The 22,175-nt window shown below is 37.1% G+C and overlaps 4 protein-coding genes and 1 long non-coding RNA gene across 13 annotated transcripts in view; 2 read left to right on the top strand and 3 right to left on the bottom strand.

Moving 5' to 3' along the window:
• Positions 1-726, top strand: part of LOC107636084 (PCTP-like protein) — a 2,213-nt gene extending 1,487 nt beyond the window's left edge. Inside the window, exons 4-5 of the mRNA XM_016339622.2 lie at positions 24-329; positions 425-726. Coding sequence (XP_016195108.1) covers positions 24-329; positions 425-550 — 432 coding nt within the window. The 3' untranslated portion in view covers positions 551-726. The remainder of the gene's footprint in view (positions 1-23; positions 330-424) is intronic.
• LOC107636094 (probable leucine-rich repeat receptor-like protein kinase At5g49770) lies at positions 1,789-7,637 on the bottom strand. Of its 3 annotated transcripts, XM_016339629.2 has the most exons (18): positions 6,730-7,637; positions 6,350-6,467; positions 6,194-6,265; positions 6,008-6,082; positions 5,838-5,909; positions 5,473-5,634; positions 5,316-5,390; positions 5,126-5,197; positions 4,972-5,043; positions 4,792-4,860; positions 4,603-4,677; positions 4,447-4,518; positions 4,241-4,378; positions 3,648-4,141; positions 3,394-3,549; positions 3,171-3,307; positions 2,619-3,074; positions 1,789-2,529 (listed from the first exon to the last, which is right to left on the bottom strand). In XM_016339629.2, the coding sequence occupies exons 1-18, from the start codon at positions 6,809-6,811 to the stop codon at positions 2,032-2,034; spliced, it is 2,895 nt and encodes a 964-aa protein (XP_016195115.1). In that variant the 5' UTR covers positions 6,812-7,637; the 3' UTR covers positions 1,789-2,031. The 3 variants fall into 3 exon arrangements, with proteins under 3 accessions (XP_016195115.1, XP_016195118.1, XP_020959035.1); XM_016339632.2 differs by lacking the exon at positions 6,008-6,082; XM_021103376.1 differs by lacking the exons at positions 5,838-5,909; positions 6,008-6,082.
• Positions 7,042-9,546, top strand: LOC110262709. Its single transcript, XR_002347689.1, has 3 exons — positions 7,042-7,053; positions 8,689-8,914; positions 9,417-9,546. It is a non-coding gene; the product is annotated as an uncharacterized LOC110262709 (long non-coding RNA).
• On the bottom strand, positions 7,760-11,089 carry LOC107612739 (glutathione S-transferase zeta class). 7 transcript variants are annotated; one of them, XM_021103388.1, is made up of 10 exons: positions 10,771-11,089; positions 10,593-10,677; positions 10,466-10,516; positions 10,300-10,385; positions 10,152-10,223; positions 10,063-10,074; positions 9,661-9,784; positions 9,514-9,575; positions 8,524-8,583; positions 7,760-8,221 (listed from the first exon to the last, which is right to left on the bottom strand). In XM_021103388.1, the coding sequence occupies exons 1-10, from the start codon at positions 10,771-10,773 to the stop codon at positions 8,102-8,104; spliced, it is 675 nt and encodes a 224-aa protein (XP_020959047.1). In that variant the 5' UTR covers positions 10,774-11,089; the 3' UTR covers positions 7,760-8,101. The 7 variants fall into 7 exon arrangements, with proteins under 7 accessions (XP_020959047.1, XP_020959046.1, XP_016169949.1 ...); XM_021103387.1 differs by having other exon boundaries at positions 9,661-9,775; positions 10,021-10,074; positions 10,771-11,087; XM_016314463.2 differs by having other exon boundaries at positions 9,697-9,775; positions 10,021-10,074; positions 10,771-11,084.
• On the bottom strand, positions 13,256-15,924 carry LOC107636102 (glutathione S-transferase zeta class). The gene is made up of 10 exons (XM_016339639.2): positions 15,789-15,924; positions 15,618-15,702; positions 15,498-15,554; positions 15,144-15,229; positions 14,978-15,049; positions 14,838-14,891; positions 14,665-14,740; positions 14,498-14,559; positions 14,160-14,219; positions 13,256-13,625 (listed from the first exon to the last, which is right to left on the bottom strand). The coding sequence occupies exons 1-10, from the start codon at positions 15,789-15,791 to the stop codon at positions 13,527-13,529; spliced, it is 654 nt and encodes a 217-aa protein (XP_016195125.1). The 5' UTR covers positions 15,792-15,924; the 3' UTR covers positions 13,256-13,526.

Raw genomic sequence — 22,175 nt, forward strand, 5'->3', positions numbered from 1 at the left:
TGATGAATTATTAATTAAGCCAGCAATGGGACTCGGATCTGGTGGAAGCTCGGTACATAAAAGATCTGGAAGAGAACCTGAGCATAATTCGGCTAAGGTTTGGAGAAAACTCGAAGCCTCTGTTCAGGAATAGAGAATTCATAGTGTACGAGCGGCGTGAGACCATGCAAGATGGGACCTTGGTGGTGGCGGTTGCTTCACTGCCAAAAGAAATCGCTGCTGGCTTACATCCCAAGCAAAGTAATGCCATCAGAGCCCTCTTGCTACAATCTGGATGGGTCGTTGACAAGCTTGAAGATAATTCATGTGTCGTTACTTATGTTGTTCAGGTAGATATCTATATATCTACGTAATTATTCTTTCATTATGGACCAACTAATCATCTTTAATTTCTCTTCATTATTTTATTTGATTTGATGATCAGCTGGATCCTGCTGGATGGTTGCCCAAGTGCTTTGTCAACCGGTTTAACACAAAACTCGTCATGATTATTGAGAACCTTAGAAAATTGGCCCAGCAAGCTTGTCCTCCAATTGAACCTCAAAAATAATTCCTACTTCTATATATTTGTAAAGTTTGGAGGGAACAGGTCGGAGCCAGGGAGTGTAACACCAACTATATATATATATACTATAATCAAGTGAGCCAATTTCGGCACTGCAACTGCAATATATATAAAAAAATGTTTAATTAATTATTAGTGATAACCAATAAGCCTTTGCTCTATGTCGTCAATTTAATGAGTGTGTGTATCAGTTATTCAGTTTAAAGTTTGAAGCAAGGACAAGTAGTGGGAGGAACTAAGTACGTAACAGAAAACGGCATCTTACTTTTAAGTTTTAATTTGGAATTAGATGCCGCCGTTGACGTTATTATTTGTCGTTTCTTCGATCATCTTTTGAGAAGAAGAAAGGCAGGAAGAACGTGAAGGAACTTAAAGAAACTTTATTGCTGGGACTGCCTCCAATTGATTTCCACCTTTATTTGCTTTTCAAATTCCTGTGGGGACTGCTGTGGCTGAATAATAATGCATTCAAAATTTAAAATAGCTAGGAGTTGATAGTCACGCTTCAACGCTTCACAATTCATTCTCATTAATTACAATAAGGTAAACTGATCAATAGTTACCCCCAAAAAAAAGTGATTTTGGCGTGCACGTGGTATTTATTGTAGTAGTATGGAACAAAATTAAAGAAGTCAATAATGTATGCCAGCAAATCCTCTTCCTCTCCGTCCGATGAAACAAAAAGAAAATCCATTTACGAACAACAAGCTAAGTTTAACTTTATCATTACAAGATCAAGTTATTGTTTAGGGTGACTCATAATTATTATATTGTACAGCTATATGTCTATATATAATTTTCTATATAGTTTATCAATAGTTGCTTGCACTTATTAAGTTCATTCACATATGATTTTATTGTGACAAGTCCCGGCCTCCTAATCCTAACTTGTACTTAATTAATAATATTACATATCTTTTGTTTTACGAAAGAATGGGACACAAGAAAATGGCAAAGGTGGAGAATCAGGGAGTTGATGGATGTACATATCTGTGTTCAAGTTAAGTGAGACGTAACTAAAAGTTGAAAATTTCACATGCTATCTTAGAAACATGTGCATGTGACTATAATTAGTGCACATGTTAAAGGTGCCCTTTTCCTATATGAAGATATGAGCAGTATAATGGAGAGTGGGTAAGGTTGAAAGGATTGGAAGCAGCTCCACAAGGCAAGAATTGAATGCATGTGGTGATTTATATGAGAATATTGAACCCTTATCCTGAGGTATAACTAACTTGGATGATGATAAATGAATTAGTTAGAAATTATGTACTTACTCTGATTAGATTATTCTTCTGTAGTAAAGTTGGCCTTTTCATAGCTGCAATCTACTCACTCTTGGAATATGAATATATGTTTTCTTTTTATAACACAACAATAATATCTATCATAATTACTAACAGCTATATTATGTTATATACACTTAGATAATAAACAAGTTGACTTGGAAGTGAAGAGTGACTTAGTTACTTGGGTTCCACTTTTGGATATGAAAGTGCAGCTTTCAAATCAAAGGACTCACTGCTGTAAGGATGGCAACTAGAACTACCTCTGCTAACTTCTTCACAACTCGAAGAAATCATGGAACCTGATTCATCATTTGAACCACCAGCTGCTAATGAATGATGCAATATATTCTCTAGTTCTCTCACAACCTCACTCATCTTTGGCCTCTCAACACCTGAATCTGAAACACATTTCATAGCCAAATCCACAAACTTGTCCAGACCAACAAGCCCAATGCTGCTAGAGGCCCCTAGACCAATGCTGGGGTCAATAATTTCATGCAGACCACAAAGCACTTTTGTCATGTCCATTGCATTTCTAACCTCTTTCACAATGTACTTCCCTCTTTCTATTGGTCTTCTTGCAGATATAATCTCCAACATCAGCACTCCAAAGCTATATACATCACTCTTCTCTGTCAGTTGTTGACTCATATAGTACTCTGGATCCATGTAACCCTGCCACAACACCATTTCTTACTGTTAAGTACTAACATTTTTGTAAAGTGAACATGGTAGTGTACAAGTAGAAGATAGTATATACCCACCATTGTTCCTTTAACTTGAGTGGTAACGTGATCTTTTTCGGGATCAACAATAGACTTGGAGAGACCAAAATCACCAACTTTGGCGTTTAGGCACTCATCTAGCAAAACATTGTTTGATTTGATATCCCTATGTATGATGGGAGGATCAGCAAGTTCATGAAGATAAGTCAAACCCTGTGCAGCTCCAAGTGCAACTTTTAGCCTTCTAACCCAATCCAATCTAATCCCTGATTTCCCTGTGAGAGTGTCCTTTAATGTTCCATTTGGAACATACTCATAAACCAGCATTTGTTCTTCATGCTCAAAGCAGAATCCTATAAGGGTAACAAGATTCTTGTGGTGGACCCTTGATAGGAGCTCAATCTCAGCTTTGAACTCAAGCCTTCCCTGCTTAGACTCTCTTTGAGCTCTTTTTATTGCTAGCAATTGTCCATTGGGGAGGGTTCCCTTGTAAACCTGTGAAGTAGTGTCAACATTTTCATTATCATGAACAAATATGAACTTATAATGTTGTAGACATTGTATCTTTCAAAGTGAAATAAAAATGAAGACCTTCCCATAACCCCCAGATCCAATATCATTGGCTTGAGAAAAATTTCTGGTGTATCTTTTAAGCTCTTCGAAAGAAAACCGACGTGCTTCTTTCAACTGAGGCATGTCACCCTTACTCTCAGCTGTATCCCATCGTCCTGCATTTTGTTAAATTTAAATATGTAAGAAAATTCATAGATGGATGCTTAATCCACCACAATGCTGCAACTCAATGCTAACTTACTAAAAGGATTGCTTTGTCCAATTGCCCTTTCGGCTCTTTTCTTTTGGCAGAAAGCATAAACACCTGCTACCACTAATAACAGTACCAGCACACAACCACCAACTGCTGCTCCAGCTATGATTCCAATGTTAACTGATTTGCTCGACTCCATAGTACCTTGTGCATCAAGAGAAAGTAAGAGACCGAGCTTTCTGGGTAATTATATTCGCTATATTACTAATAAGTTAACCATGTTGGAAGGGAAACAGACTTACCTGAGTTCCCAAAGTGTTCATATTTATCTGCATCAAAGTAAAACGGTCCAAAAACTTTAGGAGGCTTAAAAGTCTGGTTGCTTAGCAGAAAACCAATGGTATAAACCCCTGTTCGATTGAAACGATCCTGCCCTGCTGGGAAGACTTGTAAACTCAATTCAAGATAGTGATCTGGATCCTCAGTTGGATGACTCAACAAAACAGAATCAACAGGTAGATGATGAGACTCAAAAGATTGCATTAGACCCTTCTCAAGCTGTTGGAAGTAAGACTTGTTTCCAAGGTCTGAAAAGGAAGGTGCTCTGAAAGTTAAAGTTCCTGTATATGGATAAGCACATGCACAGTTGGGGCTAGCAACCTGTTCCAAACTGCAGGTACTAGGCTGACAGTTATTCCATGGAGTTCTATATGACAGTTGATTAGCCTGATTATCGGAGCAGTAGGGAGTAGCTATTCCCTCTACAGTTTCATAGCAAATTGGGTTACCCTTAAGCCTGCAGGTGAGTGAACCCATAGTTAGGTCTACTACTGCATACAGCAATAATGAATCTCAATAATAGTATGCAATGGCAGATACAAAAGTTTTGGCTTACATTATCCTGACACTTAAATGGTCATGTTTTTGCTCAAAATTGTCAATTGCATTATTTTGAAGATCAATAAGTTGCAGATGCTTGCTGTAGGTGGAGCCGACATTCAAGGTTCCATTTATTTTGTTGTCTTTTAACACCCTGCAATCATATTTTAGTGTGTAACTACTTGTATGGAAAACTATACTAGTCAAGATAGGTATGCTTACACAGTCTGCAAACTGGCTAAACTAAACAAAGAATCAGGAACCTCTCCTTGAAGTTGTGTGTTCTCCATATTTCTGCCATGAAAACAAGAGCTGATTCATAGCAGGAAAACACATACAGTACTGAGAGATCAAAGAAGTGCACAAGGAAAGACATACAATGTTGTTAAAGAAGTAAGAGTCAAAATCCACGACGGGAAATCCAGTGGCTCAAAAGTGTTGTTGCTCAGATCCCTTCAAAAACAGAATTGAAGTTACTTGGGATTGATATCATGAAGTAAAAAATATATCTGAATGATAACAACAGTAAAAATCCAATTACAAAAGATGTATGTTATTCAAAATTACAGGTAGTTGAGGGCACTCATATCACTAAGGCTGGGCAGGGTGCCTGAAAGTTTATTGTTCGACAAGTACCTGACCGGCATAAAGTTCAAAGTTAAGACTTAAAACTAACAAAGCTCACTTTCTCAGAAACAGTATAAAAAGAAAAAAAAAAGTGTTAGCATGTTTGATTTGTCTGCTTACAGCTCTTGAACATTGGTAAGATTGTTGATGTTTGGAGGCACAGGTCCACTTAACGAATTACCATCCAAGCGCCTGTACCCACGAAGCACATTAATGACAAAAGCAAAAGGCATTGAATCTTTTTCTTTAAACAAAAGAAAAATTTGACACTCACAAGACCTCCAGGTTCTTAGCCAATCCAAGTGTAGATGGAATCTTGCCTATGAGATTATTGCTTTCCAAAAGCCTGACCAAAAAGATCTTCATGTAGATAAGTACATAACTTTACTTGGAAAACCAAAACAATGGAATAGTGTCACTATAATGGCAGACACTATATGAAAAAAAATTAGAAGAATTCTTACAGATGAATCAGAGCCATTTCCGAGCTAAAAAGTTGAGGAGGAATATTGCCTGAGAGATTATTCTTCCCAAGATGACTGCATGTAACATGTATTAGATGGATTTTTCTACATAAAAGTAGTAAGCCATTTATTACAGAAAATAAAAGAGTTGACTCACAAATGTTTGGCATGGTGCAACTTATCAAGACCAGGTACACTGCCACTAGAAATTGGTATAGGTCCTTGAAGCTCATTGTCAGCTAAATCTAACCAATATAGGTTCGATAGATTACCAATAGAATGTGGAATCCTCCCAGTGAAGCTATTGGAATTTAAGGATCTGCAATTCAAAGTAACTGATTTAGACCATGATCCAAGAAATCATTAAGTTACAAAAGATAAAGATACTAAGGAAAAGGCCTCTGATAGAAAATATAAACAAGTTTCTTAAACATGAAGCAACCATTCAGTGACTTTTCAGTCAGACCAACCAGAATACATTTCTAGATACTTTCACCAGATAACAAAGTTGACAATCCTTACATAAAGCGAAGCTCCTGCAGAAATCCGATTTCATCCGGAATAGGACCATTGAAACTACAGCCAACAAGAATTCTGAAGATAAACGAGAAACCATCTTTCTTTGTTAAGAATTGTTTCATCAAAATCAATTCAGATTTGTGATACTAATTGAACAACCAGTACTGTCTTACAAGGTTGACAGTTTCCTCAACTCTCCAATGGCTCTTGGAAGTGGCCCAGTCAAGTCCTTGTTGTAAGAAAGATCCCTAGTTGGAAAAAAAAAATACAGATTCAAATAGAGTGGAAACTGCACACAAACTGCTAGCAAGAAAACACTGAAATGAAATGTATACAAGCAATGAAAACAAAATACTTACAAAGTCTCCAATTCGGTTAGTGATCCGATATCTCCAGAAAGTTCACCTTCCAAACCCATGCTTGACAATGTTCTGAAATGATAGCAGGTTAATCTCTTAACAGTAAATTCAGGAGAATGAAGCAACTGAGTGTGATCATTGAAAGAGAGAACCTACATGGATGTAACACGTGAATTCTCACACTTAATTCCATCCCAAGCATCACAAGGATCCGAACCCCCCCAATTAGGAGGGGTATTCTTCAAGGTATCCATAAGAGACTTTAGGGTGACCACTGCATTAGAAAGTACAGAGACAAGGTCATGATGTTCTGCAGAAATGTTTGATACTAACAGTGACAGACTCTTCCTAGAACTTGAGGACACAGTTTTAGTTTCCTAACAATTAAAATAGCTCTGGTGCTTCTGGTTTTGAAATGACTAAGTTCTATGAATGAAAAATATTTAATAAAAGAACCTTATACTAAAGGTTACATTCAAAAATTATGAAGGGGATATGATACATAGGATATTATATAGCTAGTAAACTGAACTCACAATCCTCATCAGCGGTTTCGACTTTTGCAACCAACAGAGAATTGAAAACAAGCAGTAAAAGAACTAGTATTCTTTCTCTCATTATCAACTTCAAAGAGCTAGCTCTCTAAAACCTTCAACTCTGATAACTCTTCCTTGGTATCCGCCTTTCATATCCAAATTCACTCGCCACCTCATTCAATAATACAGGAGAAGTCAAGAATTAGCTGCCAAAAGAGTAGAAAGAAAAGTCAAGAAATGCTTAACTGGATGTTGAAATTGTTTTTGTTCTTATTTTCTCATTTTCTGTCACATTGAATCTAGAAATGCTGAAGTAATGTTTTTGTTTTGGAATCTCGGAGTATCAGCTACATAATGAACAGCTTGACTATAAATACCCAATAGTAATACAGTTAGGACCAGAAAAGACAGACAAATTCTTGCATTTTCCTGCAGTGGTCCTAGTATGTGTTCTACGTACAATTAAAAACACTTATTTTCATTTTCAATAGTTAAAAAATATATATAAAACTCAAGAATAAAAATGTTTCTAGAGCATGCGTTAAATAAGTCGCTTTTGGAATATATTAGAAAGAAGACAATACAGTATATAATACAGTTAATTATGCAGCATTGACATGTTGTCTTATTAGAAGACCAAGAAATATTACTCAGATAAGAACAATGAGACACTGAATTGAATAGTGAAGTTTATAAGTAGTACAAAAAAGGTTTGGTCCACCATCGACCTAGGAGTAGATCACCTTTGAATGTCATGGCATCAATTCAACCAACTATTCCATTTTAATGCTTAGCATTTATTGCACCATTATTTCAGTCCCTAAAAGCTTATTTGAGTTTATTGCAGTGGTTCTTCTTTTTCTTTTTCGTCTTCTGATATTTACATATACATGCTGCTGCTTATTTCTGGTTCTTATATTTACATATATGTTATATATGTTATTACTTCTTGTTTTCCTTCACAGTGTACATCACTTGCAACTGGTATTATATTCAAACAAATAATTGAAGATAGAGAGTAGTATACTAATCTACTTTGACACCCTTCCTCACTTGTCTATTCCAAAAGTCAGTCAACTATAATAAGTTCCACTTCATGTTTTTTATTTATTCATTATTGAAATCTGAAACATTTAAATGAAAAACAATAAACACTAGCCAATAAGACTTAAGTACTATCACCGACTTGGTACTATCTCACATTCATATTGAATTAGAAAAGGGCTAAATTTATATATCCTTTGTAGGAAGTTATTCTCTATGCATAGGAGAGAAAAAGTGTGTTCTGTCTTTGTCTTTGAACGTTTCAGCGCAAATCTTTGGCCAATAATATTCAACCACATGGTTGATTTTCAACGACATTGAGCATATCTCACTGGATTCCCAACGTTGACGGTAACTTGCTCAAGACTCGAGTCAAGCCTTTACATTTTAAGGAGTCGTCAAAGCCATTGTATGCCTCATGTAATCTTGATAGAATAGGGAACTCATTCTGATTGGCCAATAAAAGAGAGAAGAAAGTTGTCAGCTATTTTTAATCAAAAATGTTATTTTTACACCAAAATCAGCTACTAAAATCAACCACCAATGTATTTACGTATAAATACATGTGTGGTTTAATTTATTTTCAATGTGTATTTGTATTCCAATATGTATTTTATTATGATGGCTGATTTTGGTGGCTGATTTTGATGAACACGTAGCATAACTCTTTTAGAATTTTTAAAAGATATCATATCATGTCAAACATGGATAACATATTTCTTATGGGGTAATTAATACACATAATACTACCATGGAAATGTTGAACCTCTTATATGCTGAATACAGTTGAGGTGCTAAAAACAAATCTGCCTGCAAAGGATAATCAACATGTCATATTAATTGAAAGTAGCTCTGGTGTGAAACTAGCATTAACCAGAAGCCTATAAAGATATACCAAGAAGCTTGTTGACACAGCTTACTTACTTATTTAACAAAGCCTTTTCCCATCAAGTGGGGTTGGCTATATGGATAAAGACGTCATTGCATCGTGTTCATGCTTTGAGATGCGACCTTGTTTTACTTTGGCTGTCGTAGGCCTAACACAAACCGACATGGCTTCAAGGACGTCATTGCGTCGTGTCCATGTATTGGGATGCGATATTGTTTTACGTTGGCAGTCACACACCGAACAACCCTCCTAGTAGGGGTGGCAATGGGTAGGGTAGGGTAGGGTTTGGATCAAACCCTAACCCTACCTGCGGGTTGAGATTTTTATATAAACTCAACTCTACTCTACCCGTATTCCAACCCTAATCCTACCCACTTTTAACCGGCGGGTACCCGACCCTATCCGCGGGTTACAGAAAAGATACAACATTATTATATAACTTGATAATAATTTAAAATAGAACTGATTTTTATGTAAAAAAAAAATATTAAATTATCAATTAATGATTTTTTTTATGGCTAAAGATATTTTGCATTTAGTGAGAGATCTTTGTTCAACATCTACTTAAAACATAATTTTATATAACATATATAGAGTTCGAGTTTGTCGGGTAGGGTTGAGACTCAACCCGCACCCTACCCGACCCGCACGAAAATCTTACTCGCTGCGGATCGGGTTGGCAACCCTACCCGACCGGATGGGGTCGTGTTGGGTATCCATGAGTAGGGTACATATTGCCACCCCTACCTCCTAGTTTTTTCGGTTTGGGACCGGGCGAGTTCTTGTTGACACAGCTAATCCTATTAATTTTTAAAAGCTTGTGATAACTGAATTTGTAGTCGGTCACATACCAGGAAAATTTCATCTCCAGTGGCATATCTCCCTGCGTGATCTTTCAGTAGCTTTTCAAGTGCTGAAAATAATGCAAAATATGCAGCATTTAATTAAGGCAAGAAAAAAAACCACTCAAATGAATAATTGGTTTGGAAGTAAGAAACCAGAATATATCTTAATGGTATTCAGTGAAGTGTCACCTGTGAAGCCCTTTCTAATGACACTTTGTGCCCAAGGAAGTTTTTCATGAGGGCCAACCTTTTTCTCGATGAAGTTATTCTGCAAAACATAAAATTAAGCTGTTTGATCAATGATGTTACGTGTACATTAAAAATCAACCATCAATATAGAATACATATTGAAATACAAAATGGACATTGAAAATGAGTTAAACAACATAGATATCTATATACAAATACATAGTAATTAATTTAGTGACTGATTTTTTAGTGTGCACGTAACATTTTTACTGTTTGATACACACTGATGCATAAAAAAAGAGGTTGCATGAACATGATAGGTACCAAGAACCCCATGTTTTGAAAAGGCTGTATGGATGAGGCAACAATATGTGCAACCTGTGGAGAGTGGATAAGACGATTAGAAAGCCGAGTAACAAAAAGGACTAGAGCTTAAGATTATGCAGCAGGTGTACCTGAAAATTGAGTGCTCTTTTGGGAATGTCATGAGGCAGCAAAGGGTATTGAGGATACTTATCGTCCAAATACTGCATACATAGAGAACATGAATAATTGAATATATAAGAGAAACAGGGGAATTAAATCATGAGTTGGAGGACCAACCATAATAATGGCTAAGGATTCAGCAAGAACAAAATCGCCATCCACCAGAACGGGAATTAAAGCAAGAGGATTCAACTTGAGGAACTCTGATGGTTGTTTAAACAAGGCAATTTAACAATACATGTAACAGAAATAAATACATACATATCATAGGTTTAGAACAAACCGGGGTCAGATTTGGAGGAGGCGGTGACAACTACATAGTGGTATTTTAAGCCTGAAAGAATGAGAATTGATTAGGAATGTGAATGTAAATGTAAATGTAGAAGTAGAATTGAATATAAATATCATACCTTTGAGGTTGAGAGCGATTCGAACTCGGAAGGAGCAGGAGCTCATCCAGTGTGAATACAGCTTCAGATTCACAGCTTCACTCTCCTGAATCACCAAACCATATCGTTTTCAATTTAATTTACATCAAAACAATCAATAATATAATACAAGACGCTGGAATTGCTTGCATAAGGATACCATATTGAGATGGAGATGCAGCAAAACTACTTTCTCTTTCTGCACACTTCATTCAACTCTTATCCAGACATCACCGCTCTATATATATGTTTTTTTCTTTTCCTTCTTCACTTTCAACGGTCAAACAAATCAACTGTTTTATTTTATCCATTTTATTAATCTATCCGATCATCATTTGGAAGAGGTAAGAATGATTCTGACTTTTCAGCACATGAAGTTTCTTTCACTCTCACACAGTCACACTTAGATTTCATCCATACACTCTTATAGTTATTGATACTGCTATAGTGCTAAGTAGTTTGAGTTAGTTACATCACTAACTAATTGTTTTGTCGATTTTTAGCAAATCAATGGTGGTTCGATTCTAATGATCTGGGAGCGAAACCAACTCCTCTTTTGCTGGTATCAGTTTTCTATAAGTGCATAAAATGTTCTCGAATTAGACAAGTATGAAGACAGGAAATAAGTTCAAAAAATGTAAAAGGCTAAAAGATGTGTTATATAAGGTAGCGTTTGGTGGAGAGACAGAGACGGAAAGACTAAGACTGAGAGACAGAGATTAAGAGACAGGGATTGAAATAAATCTTAGTATTCTGTTTGGTGCAAAATGGGAGACAGGAATTGAAACAAGAATGAAACTCCAATTTAATTTGCACAAAAGGTAAAATTGGAATTAATTAATTGAAATGAAAGTATTTTAGGTATAAAATGTTATTAAAGTTTCAGTCTCCATCTCTAAAAATTTCAGTCCCCTGTGTCCCTACTTTTTGGAGGTACTGAAATACTGAAATTTTAGAGACAGAGACAGAAATTTTAGTACCAGTCTCTAAACTAACAAACACGATACTGAGTCTCAGTCTTTCAGTCTCTGTCTCAGTACCTCAAAACAAACGCTACCTAAAGGATTCGAAAAATAAAATTGACTGAAATCGAAAATGTTTGCATTGAATTTTAAAGAAAGCGATAAAAATACCTTCGATTGGATCAAAAGACTTTAGACATAGAAATTAAAAGTACTGAAATGTAAATTGGACATGAAAATTAAAGAATGCTTGAAAGATAAATTTGCTTGAAAGATAAAGTTCTGAATGCAGACTCAGAAATTCGCTGAGACATGAGTGTATTTCTAAAAAGAAGTTTCAAGCCTTATTTCCTAAAACTTACTAATATTTAGACCATCTCCATTAGGGAACTCATCCCAGTTCCTGTTTATGGCCCACCTGTCATAAAAAGTAACTCCACATCAGCTTTTGCGTCATAAACAGTAAATAGGAACTCAAAGCATCTCTCTCTTCTCCATTAGAAAGAACTAACTTTAGTCCCTGTTGTGGTCCCACTTAATTAATTAATTAAAATACTTGAAATTAATGTAATTAATTTTTTTTAATAATATAATTTAAATATTTAAATTTAAAAATAATTCACTATTAAAAGATATTAATACGACGCTGCCTTGTATGCGAATTCCTAGGTAACTGTTCCCGCTTCTTTACCCATGAACGTTACCAGTAATTCCTAAATCAGAGAAAGCCTTCAATTGCTCGATTCTCCTTTCGAAAAACTATTCGATTCTTCATTCGAGTAATTGTTCGATTTGTCAAGATGTCTAACTCGAGTCCGTGTCCAATAACTTTCGATTAATGCTTGTACATGCGTCTTTTCGGCCTCTACTTTCCTTCCTGACCCTTCACTAGCATTTCGAATCAGCTTAATCTTTCGAAAAGAATTATTTCGATTAACACTAATATTCTAACTAACGTTATTCCTCTGTTTTGGAAGTTACATACTGATTATTCTTCAGAATGCTATCTTATTTATTTTTGCTTATCTTTCCAATGCTATTTTCGAACTCGTGCTCCCAGCTTCAAAAGAAAAAACGATCAAGTTCTATTTTCTCATTACAACAACACTGTCAAATATTAAGGCTTTTTATACAGAATATTTTTTTTAGAAGAAAATAAAAATTTATCGGATTGTTTCGAATAAAAAATAAAAAACAATTATATATATGTCCTGGCTTTTAGAGATCAAAGAACCCACCATTTCTATTGGCACTATTCAAAATATTTTTTTCATGTGTATAATTCAAATCTAAAAATCTCTAAATAAGAATTAAAGCACGATATTATGTACTAGTTCTTTTGCTCTTGTTTTTCGGACACAATATTATGTTTTAGTTCAGCTGTTCAAGTTTCTGATATTATAAGAGTTAAAGGCAGAAAGCCCATAGCTATAGGTTACATTTTACAAGAGAGATATGGAAGGCAAACATTATTTCCTTTTTCTTTTTTTCTTAAAAGAATAATATTTTCATCTTTTTGGTCCAAGAATAACAATATGCAATGGTTATCTATCAGAACTTCCCTGCCAGATGAGTTCACCAGAGTTACACTTTGCTTGATTGAATTAAATTATTACTGCTTCAATTGAAACAAGCTCAGAATCATTTTGCAAATAAAAAACATAAGCTCTCACGCTTCCAGGGTAGTTTATAATAACTCATTTTGTTACTTTATATATATATATATATATATATTCTTCAGTTTGCTACATACATCAAGATTTAAACACCAATTCACCTTACCTTTATGGACAACCAAAACCAAGGTATTTATAATTTATATATCCATTGTCCATGCCTCCATGGTGCCATGTGCAATATCCCTATCAACCTTATTTATACATTAAGTACCTTACATGCATATCCATTTTACAAATCAACCAAAGTGCGTACTGCTCCCAGATTGTTGGCTCGACTAGTGTACTGCATCTGGTTGGTTCTGCGGCAAAGCTTCCTGGAATGCTGGGGTAGCATTATACGTCTCATGCAATCTTGACATAATGGGGAATTCATTCTGTGTGGGAGACAGAGATAAGTAACTTGTCATCTAATAAATTTCGAAACTTTAGAATTTATAACATAGATGATTTCACTATTAACTACACCTACTTATGATTGAATAACCAGTTACTCTTTCCAAACATTGGTTGCAATGCAAGTGGTGCACAAACCTTTGGAAAGTGGTGCAATTCTGTGGAATCCTACTATCAGATTATTAGTCTTTTATAAGAGTAAAGCACTATCAAAGAGATATTAACCAACTCTAAATCAATGTTGCATCTTACACATTCAGATTATTAGCTTGAAAGACAACCTTTATATAAATGGTTTGGCACTTGATCATTATAATTTAAATGTACTAAATCTCAAAGTCCAAGGCAATAGCCTAAGTTTAGAGGGTGGACAAAACAAAAGACTAAAAATGGCATGCGTAAAAATCATTGCCTTTATTAGATTCTACAGTAATGGTACCATAGAAATACAAGTGAAATTGCTATCCTTTATATTCCACACTAAAGATAAACAAACGAGGAGGACAGAATACTACCATGGGAATGTTGAACCTTGTAAATGCTGCATGAAGCTGAGGCGCTAAAAACACATCAGCCTGAAAAGGATAATAGTCAACATGTTTTATAAGAATCTAAGATGTGTAACATTAAGTTGAAAAGCATATTCCAAAAAATATTTAGCAAGAACTTGTTTCTAAGGCTAATCCTATTAGTTTTGGATGAACAATCAAATGGGTTCTTTGTTGAATTACAACCAATTTAAACTCCAAAGTTCAGAGCAAAAGTATGTTGATTAATTATCTCCTGTGGTAATACATAGGAAAGTTTGATAGCGGGAAAAGGAATCATCTGCCCCCTTAAAATACCAACATACCAGGAAAATTTCATCTCCCGTTGCATATCTTCCGGTGTGGTCCTTCAGGAGTTTTTCAAGTGCTGAAACAAAAGTGGTAATAGTAAGATAGCATTAGAATATGCCCTAAATAAACAGAAATGCATATTTGAAGCCTTTAGTGTATAAGCAAGTTAATCAAACATCACCTGTGAAGCCCTTTCTAAGGACACTTTGTACCCAAGGAAGCTTTTCGTCAGGGCCGACTTTTTCCCCGATGTAATTCTGCAAATAACAGTGGACATAGTGTGTAAAGTATAAGGTGAAACATCCAGGAACAGTGGCTTCATTCGTAATAGAAAATCAGGAACCGAATGCACACCAGAAAGCTTATGTTTTGAAGAGGCTGTATGGACGAGGAAACGATGTGGGTAGCCTGTGGATGAGATGACATGATTAGAACTTAGAAGGCAACGCATTCATTAGAGTTTGCAACCACTAACTGACACAGAGCAGGTGTACCTGGAAATTGATTGCTCTTTTGTGAATATCACTAGGCAGCAAAGGGTGCTGAGGATACTTATCATCCAAATACTGCGTACATACAAAACAACAATATGAATGAGGGAAACAAAGGGGGAAAGGGGTACAGAAAGAAAGCATTTAGATATGAAGTTGGAGGGATGACCATAATAATGGCTAAGGAGTCAGCAAGCACAAGATCGCCATCCAACAGAACCGGCACAAAACCAACAGGGTTGAGCTTGAGGAATTCTGAACATGATCAAATAAAATATTGAGTAAACACCAATCATACTGCACAAGATTTGACAGCGACCATGTAAAATAGTCTTTCCTTACAAAATTCATATCTACAGAGAACCAGAAATTCATGGAAGACTACAATTTTGATCCCTGAAACAGACTTTCCTTACAAAATAACGATTTTGACCCCTATTAAATAAAACCCCCATGTTTCCAATTTGTTATTTATAGTTTTTGTTAGTAGAAGATGGGGGAAAATAAAAGGAAGGGAACAAACCGGGATGAGATTGCTCTCCCTTCAAGAGATTGACGGGTATATAGTCATATTTTAGGCCTGAAAAGAATGAAAATGAGAATCATATTGAGAGGAAGAAAGAAGCAAGTGTAGGTAGGGTACCTTTGAGGTTGAGAGCAATTCGGACTCGGAAGGAACAAGAGCTCCTCCAATATGAATACAACTTGAGCTTCTTAGTATCACTTGCCTGACCAAACCATTTACAGTTCACAAGTTCAATTCAGCAAATCAGGAAAATAACAAGAAGCAATAATTATGGAACCGGTTGCATACCATGGCGACCAAGATGCACCAAATAACTCAAACGGACCAACACTATGCCGCTTCCGTCTTTCTCTGCACTTCTCACTTTTCAATGCTCAGCTACAACAACAACAATTGGTCAACAAGTTTGATTTCAATTTCCAAATACCGTAATATGGCTGAATAAATTTTAAAAATGATGATATTGGGCTACCCACTTTCCCCAAGTATACATTTTAGCATTGGGCCACTATTCAGGACCCCAAAATATGATGGAGCAAAAATTGAAAAACAAACACAATACATTAAGCCGAGTGATAAGAACGAAGGATGAAAACGAAATAGATAGAAAAATTAATAGCGAAAATATAATTTGATAGAAAAAGAATTTTTCTATTAAACTTTTTAAACACCTGTTTTTATCCTTTCTTTTTTTTCTAATCCTTAGTAACCTGAGTATTCGAAAGGGACTTTCAAAAAACTCATCAATGACAACCTAAATTAAAAGGTGGAAATCCAAAGAATTGATATGTAGAATTATTTTATGTTGAATCTTTTAATTTTTTTTATGCATCAAGTACAGTAGATTACTCATCTAATTTGATCCCACATAAAAAAAAATATATGTATCTCCTTTTACATTAAATAGTTCTTGAAATTTTCTATCTATAAATATTTTTAATATTGTTAGAGAATCGTTAGAATCAATTTAAATCGATTAGTATCGCCTATATTTATATAGTATATCTGTATATTAATTGTAGGATTCTATGCCTTTATTACTTTGATTCATCTAGCACCTATAAATACCCCTTGTATATTGTACCTTTGATCACACTTAACAATACACTTTTCAAATTACTCTCTCAGTCTCTTGTTTCTAACATGGTATCAAGAGCCTAAGGTTTTTTTTTTTCAATGAATTTTTGTTCATAGCCTTCTTGTTTTTCTCTTCCGACCGTGCCTCTTTTCTCTCGTTTTTCGATCTGTTTTCGACGCTTTGGTTCGTCACCTCTGGCATCATCGTGTTCTTCTCTTCGTCAGCTTTCCAACGCCGCCGAGATCGCCGCCAGAAGCCACCGGACGCACACTCACGCGCCGCTAGAATCCTGCTGCCCACCTCCATTGTTTCTCCTTCCAGAAGCTTCAGCAGCCGTTAGATCTCGGCGCCGATCGGACGTTCCTCGCGCTCCCACGTGTCGCGACGCCAGCCTTCCTCGCCCTCCAGTTTTCAGCAGCCGTTGATCTTGGTGCAGATCCAATGCTCATGGTGCTGCCACGTGTCGTAACGAAGCCATCCTTGGTTGACCTGCACCGCAGTTGACCCACGCTCCACCTCACTGCCAGCGTGTCTCTCTCGCTCCTCTCCGGTGCCGCCACGTGTCATCATCTCGCTGACGTGACTGCTGATGTGGCGCTGACGTGGCAGACAAGCAGGACCCTCCCTAAAATTTTTTGGTGAGCTCTTTCCGATTCCGCGTCCTGTTTTCTCGATTTCTGCCCCAAATTTACAGTTTTCTTCTTCCTTTTGCTATTTCTTCTATTACTATGAAAAAACCGGATGTCTTTCAGCCTATCCCTGTTATCCTTAATGGCTCTAACTATGCACCTTGGGTTGAAGCTATGCGAGGATTTCTTAAAGGGCGAAAATTATGGCGATATGTGACTGGTGATATTGCATGTCCTGTTAAGCCAACTGTGACTGACAAATCCACAGATGGTGCCTCCAAATCCAAGAAGGATGCTGAGAAGGAGAAGGACTATGCAGAGAAACTGGAAGATTGGGATAGTAAAAATCATCAGATTATCACTTGGTTCCGCAACACCTCTACTCCTGGCATTCATTTATAGTTTGGGTGTTTTGACACTGCTAAAGAGGTATGGGATCATTTGGCGAAACGTTATACTATCTCTGATCTCTCTCATCAGTACCAACTGCTTAAGGAACTTCATAGCCTTAAGCAAGAACGTGGCCAAGCAGTTTTTGATTTTCTTGCTCAGATGGAGATTATTTGGGATCAGTTGACCTCTTGTGAGCCTGTTCTTAAATATCCCACTGATGCTAAGGCATATGAGGATTATCGGAACCGGACACGTCTCATCCAATTTTTTATGGCACTTACTGATGACTATGAGCCGGTCAGGGCTTCTCTTCTTCATCAGAATCCCTTGCCTAGTCTTGAAGATGCTCTTCCTCGTCTTAAGTATGAAGAAATGCGCTTGGGATTGCTTCGTTCTAAAAGTGAAAATGTCTTTGCTGCCACCGACAGAAAGGGCAAAATCTGTCGCAACTGTAATCAGCCTGGGCATTCCTTCTTCGACTGTCCTTCTATTGAATGTCGTAAGTGCAAACAAAAAGGCCACATTGGCTCCAATTGCCCGAGACTGTTCTGCCATTATTGTAAGCTCTCGGGTCACTTGATTGCTACCTGTCCTACTCGACCACCACGCTCAGATCAGAACAAGTATCAACCTCGTCCCAACAACTCTCCGCATGTGCCTGCCTCTACTGCTGCTGCTGCTACTGAGTCCACCTCTTCCACATCTCTCAACACACCTTCTGTCTCTCCATCAGATATTGAAACCCTTCTTAAGCAACTTCTCTCTTTTCCTGGTAATACCCCCGCTACTCTTTCCACCCTTCCAGGTAATTCTAAATGGTATTTTGATTCTGGTTGTTTCAATCATATGTCTCCTTTGCGTCATCTTTTTTCGTCGTTGTCTCCCACTATAAATGCACCTTCTGTCAACACTGCTAATGGCTCCCTCTTGCATGTAACACATCACGGGGTTATTTCACAGTCCAATATTCATCTTTCTGATGCTTATTTTATTCCAAAATTGAATTTTAATCTTATCTCTATCGGTCAGCTTGTTGAACTTAGTTTTGATGTCATTTTTTCTATTTCTGGTTGTGGTGTGTAGGATCGTCGGACGGGAAAGATCATCGGGACTGGATGTAAGGTCGGACGCTTATTTGAGCTCGAGAATCTTCATGTTCCCTCTACGAATCTCTGTGCTGCTTCCTCTCCATCTACTCTTCACTTGTGGCACCGTCGTCTTGCCCATAGCTCATTGGGAAAATTACGTCCTCTTATATCTACGGGTGTTTTAGGTCAAGTTCAAAATGAGTCTTTAGATTGCATTTCTTGTCGCACTGCAAAACAACCTGCCTTATCCTTTAATAATAATTCCTCTATTGCATGCTCTCCTTTTGATCTTATTCATTCTGATGTTTGGGGCCCCGTTCCCACCGCTTCTATGGGAGGGGCTCGATATTTTGTCGTCTTTATTGATGATTTTTCACGTTTTACTTGGGTCTATTTGATGAATAATCGTTGTGAGTTGCCTCAGATTTATATTAACTTTGCCACTATGGTTCAAACTCAGTTTTCAAAGGTCATTAAAATTTTCAGACGTGATAATGCTATGGAATATCGTGACTCCAAACTTTTAAATTTTCTCGCTGAATAGGGTACTTTGTTCGAATTTTCTTATCCTGGTACCTCTCAACAAAATGGCAGAGATGAGCGTAAACACCGTCATATTCTTGACTCTGTCCGTGCGAAGCTTATTTCCTCTTCCTGTCCTGAGCGTGCTTGGGGTGAAGCTGTTCTCACTGCTGTTCATGCTATCAATAGACACCCTTCTTCTGTTCTTGGTAACACTACTCCCTTTGAGCGTCTTTATCGTACTTCTCCTGATTACAGTTCTCTCCGTATTTTTTGGTTGTGTCTGTTTTGTCCTTCTTCAACCTCATGAACACAATAAGCTTGAACCTCGGGCTCGCATGTGTTGTTTTCTTGGTTATGCTTCTGAACATAAGGGTTATCGTTGTTAGGATCCTATCTCTCGCCATATTCGTATATCTCGTCATGTTGTCTTCTGGGAGCATCACATGTTATCTAGTTTTTCCTCTTTTGAGTCCATTCCTTCTACTCCATCACCGTTTTTTACTAACCTAAATGTTGATCTCTTTCCTAGTGATGATACTACAGGGTCTACCCCAAGTCCACCCCTCGAGGCTCCTGCTCCTCCGCCTTCTCCATCTCCCAATGATTCCAGTCCGGACAGCGATCCCGCTCCTACCATCATGCCTCCTCCTCCCACTCATTCCTCTCGGGTAAGGAATCCACCTCCTCATCTTCTTGATTATCATTGCTTTTCTACTATTTTTCATCAACATGAACCTAAGTCATTCAGAGAAGCCTCCACAAATCCAAATTGGCAACAAGCAATGCAGGAAGAAATACAGGCACTTGAAAAAGCACACACTTGGGATTTGGTTGATCCACTTTCTAATCAGGAAGTTGTGGGCAGTAGATGGGTATACAAGATCAAGACGTGCTCTGATGGCTCTATTGACCGTTATAAGGCACGCTTGGTTGCTCAAGGTTGTACGCAAGAGTATGGTATTGATTATGAAGAGACTTTTGCTCCTATCGCTCGCCTTACATCAGTTAGAGCTCTCCTTGCCATTGCCGCGGTTAAAAAATGGTCTCTCAGTAAGATGGATGTGAAGAATGCATTTCTTAATGGGGATTTGAAAAAGAAAGTCTATATGAAATCACCTCCGGGATATCCTTGTCTTTCTAGTAAGGTTTGTCTCCTTCGCAAGGCTCTTTATGGACTTAAGCAAGCTCCTCGTGAATGGTTTGACAAGTTCAGCACTACCATACGCAATCTTGATTTTACTTCTAGTCCTCATGAGAATGCCCTTTTTATTCGTAAGAGCGAACGTGGAGTTGTTCTTCTATTTTTGTATGTTGATGACATGATCATTACTGGAGATGATGTTGATGGTATCTCTGATCTCAAGGCCTCACTTCACCGTACCTTTGAGATGAAAGATCTTGGTTCTCTCAGCTATTTTCTTGGTCTCGAGGTCATCTCAACAGATGATGGCATCTATCTCTCTCAGGCTAAGTATGCTTCAGATTTTCTTGCTCGCGCTGGGATTACAGATAGTCGCACTGAGTCTACTCCTATTAAGCCTAATGTTCGATTTACCCCTATGGATGGCACTGTTTTGGAAAATCTGACTCTCTATCGACAGTTAGTTGGATGTCTCGTCTACTTGACTGTCACCCGACCAGACATTGCCTATCCAATTTATGTCCTCATCCAGTTCTTGTCAGCTCCTCGCACTACTCACTATGCGGCAGTTCTTCGCATTCTTTGCTACGTCAAAGGCACTCTATTTCATGGCCTTTATTTTTCTGCCCATTCTTCTTTGACCCTTCAGGCATACTTCGATGCTGATTGGGCTGGTGATCCCACTGATGGTCGTTCTACTATTGGTTACTGTTTGTTCCTTGGTGACGCTCACATTTCTTGGCATGCTAAGAAGCAAACGTTCACTGCTCGCTCAAGCACGGAAGCTGAGTACCGTGCCCTCGCTCTCGCTGACACCACTGCTGAGGTTATCTCGGTTTGTTGGCTTCTCGAAGATTTGGGTGCTCCTCAGTCGTCCCCTACTGATGTTTTCTGTGATAACTGCAGTGCTATTCAGATTGCCTATAATGATGTGTTTCATGAACGCACCAAACACATTGAGATTGATTGTCACTTTGTTCGGCAACGTATCCTTATTGATGCTGTTTGTCTCATTGCTGTTGGAACACTGGATCAGACTGCTGATATCTTCATGAAAGCTCATCACCCGACTCGTTTCCGGACTTTGTTATCCAAACTCAAGTTGGTATCCTTAGCTCCCACTTGAGTTTGAGGGGGAATGTTAGAGAATCGTTAAAATCAATTTAGATCCATTAGTATCGTCTATATTTATATAGTATATCTGTATATTAATTGTAGGATTTTATGCCTTTATTACTTTGATTCATCTAGCACCTATAAATACCCCTTGTATATTGTACCTTTGATCACACTCAACAATACACTTTTCAGATTACTCTCTCAGTCTCTTGTTTCTAATAAATATTAATTATGATACTAGTTATCTTGGTTTTACTTGCGTTATCAGATATTATAATAAAAATTGACAACAAAAATGTTTGAGAATAATTAAAAGTAATAATATTTTTCAAGTAGAATTATTTATTATTTGAAGAAGATATCTCTTAACACGACATATAGGTCAACAAGATATTATTTGTAAAACGAATTGTGTGGAGACGTTTAATTTTATTTTTAATTATCAAGACGGTTTTGAATTTATTAATCTCTTAATGTTTAAAATAAAAAATATCATGCATTAGAATCGATATGTAAACTTTCGTTTGATCATAAAAATTACATACACACTGAAAGACATTATAATAAAAATAACAATAAAATTACATCATCATTAAGTAGAATTTTCTTCTTTTCAAAAGAAATTTGAGAATAATCTTAACCGTGGCCCTATTTCTATTTAAATAGAAACTTTTGGTTTTTCTTTTGGCTCTTCGCTCAATT

The sequence above is a fragment of the Arachis ipaensis genome, chromosome B01, assembly GCF_000816755.2.
Source record: "Arachis ipaensis cultivar K30076 chromosome B01, Araip1.1, whole genome shotgun sequence".
Taxonomy (NCBI): Eukaryota; Viridiplantae; Streptophyta; class Magnoliopsida; order Fabales; family Fabaceae; genus Arachis; species Arachis ipaensis.

Bases quoted from the DNA above. Each gene is read 5' to 3' on its own strand.
- LOC107636094 (XM_016339629.2), bottom strand. From the start codon at position 6,811: ATGAGAGAAAGAATACTAGTTCTTTTACTGCTTGTTTTCAATTCTCTG. The intron at 4,678-4,791 runs GTAATTTTGAAT...CTGTTTTTGAAG, and splicing joins ATGAGTGCCCTCAACTACCT to GGATCTGAGCAACAACACTT. The intron at 3,308-3,393 runs GTAAGTTAGCAT...AACAAAATGCAG, and splicing joins TGGACAAAGCAATCCTTTTA to GACGATGGGATACAGCTGAG.
- LOC107612739 (XM_021103387.1), bottom strand. The intron at 10,224-10,299 runs GTTGGTCCTCCA...CTATGTATGCAG, and splicing joins AATCCTTAGCCATTATTATG to TATTTGGACGATAAGTATCC. The intron at 10,075-10,151 runs GTACACCTGCTG...CACTCTCCACAG, and splicing joins AAAGAGCACTCAATTTTCAG to GTTGCACATATTGTTGCCTC.
- LOC107636102 (XM_016339639.2), bottom strand. The intron at 15,555-15,617 runs GTACCCTACCTA...CATTCTTTTCAG, and splicing joins AATTGCTCTCAACCTCAAAG to GCCTAAAATATGACTATATA. The intron at 15,230-15,497 runs GTTTGTTCCCTT...GATCATGTTCAG, and splicing joins GGGAGAGCAATCTCATCCCG to AATTCCTCAAGCTCAACCCT.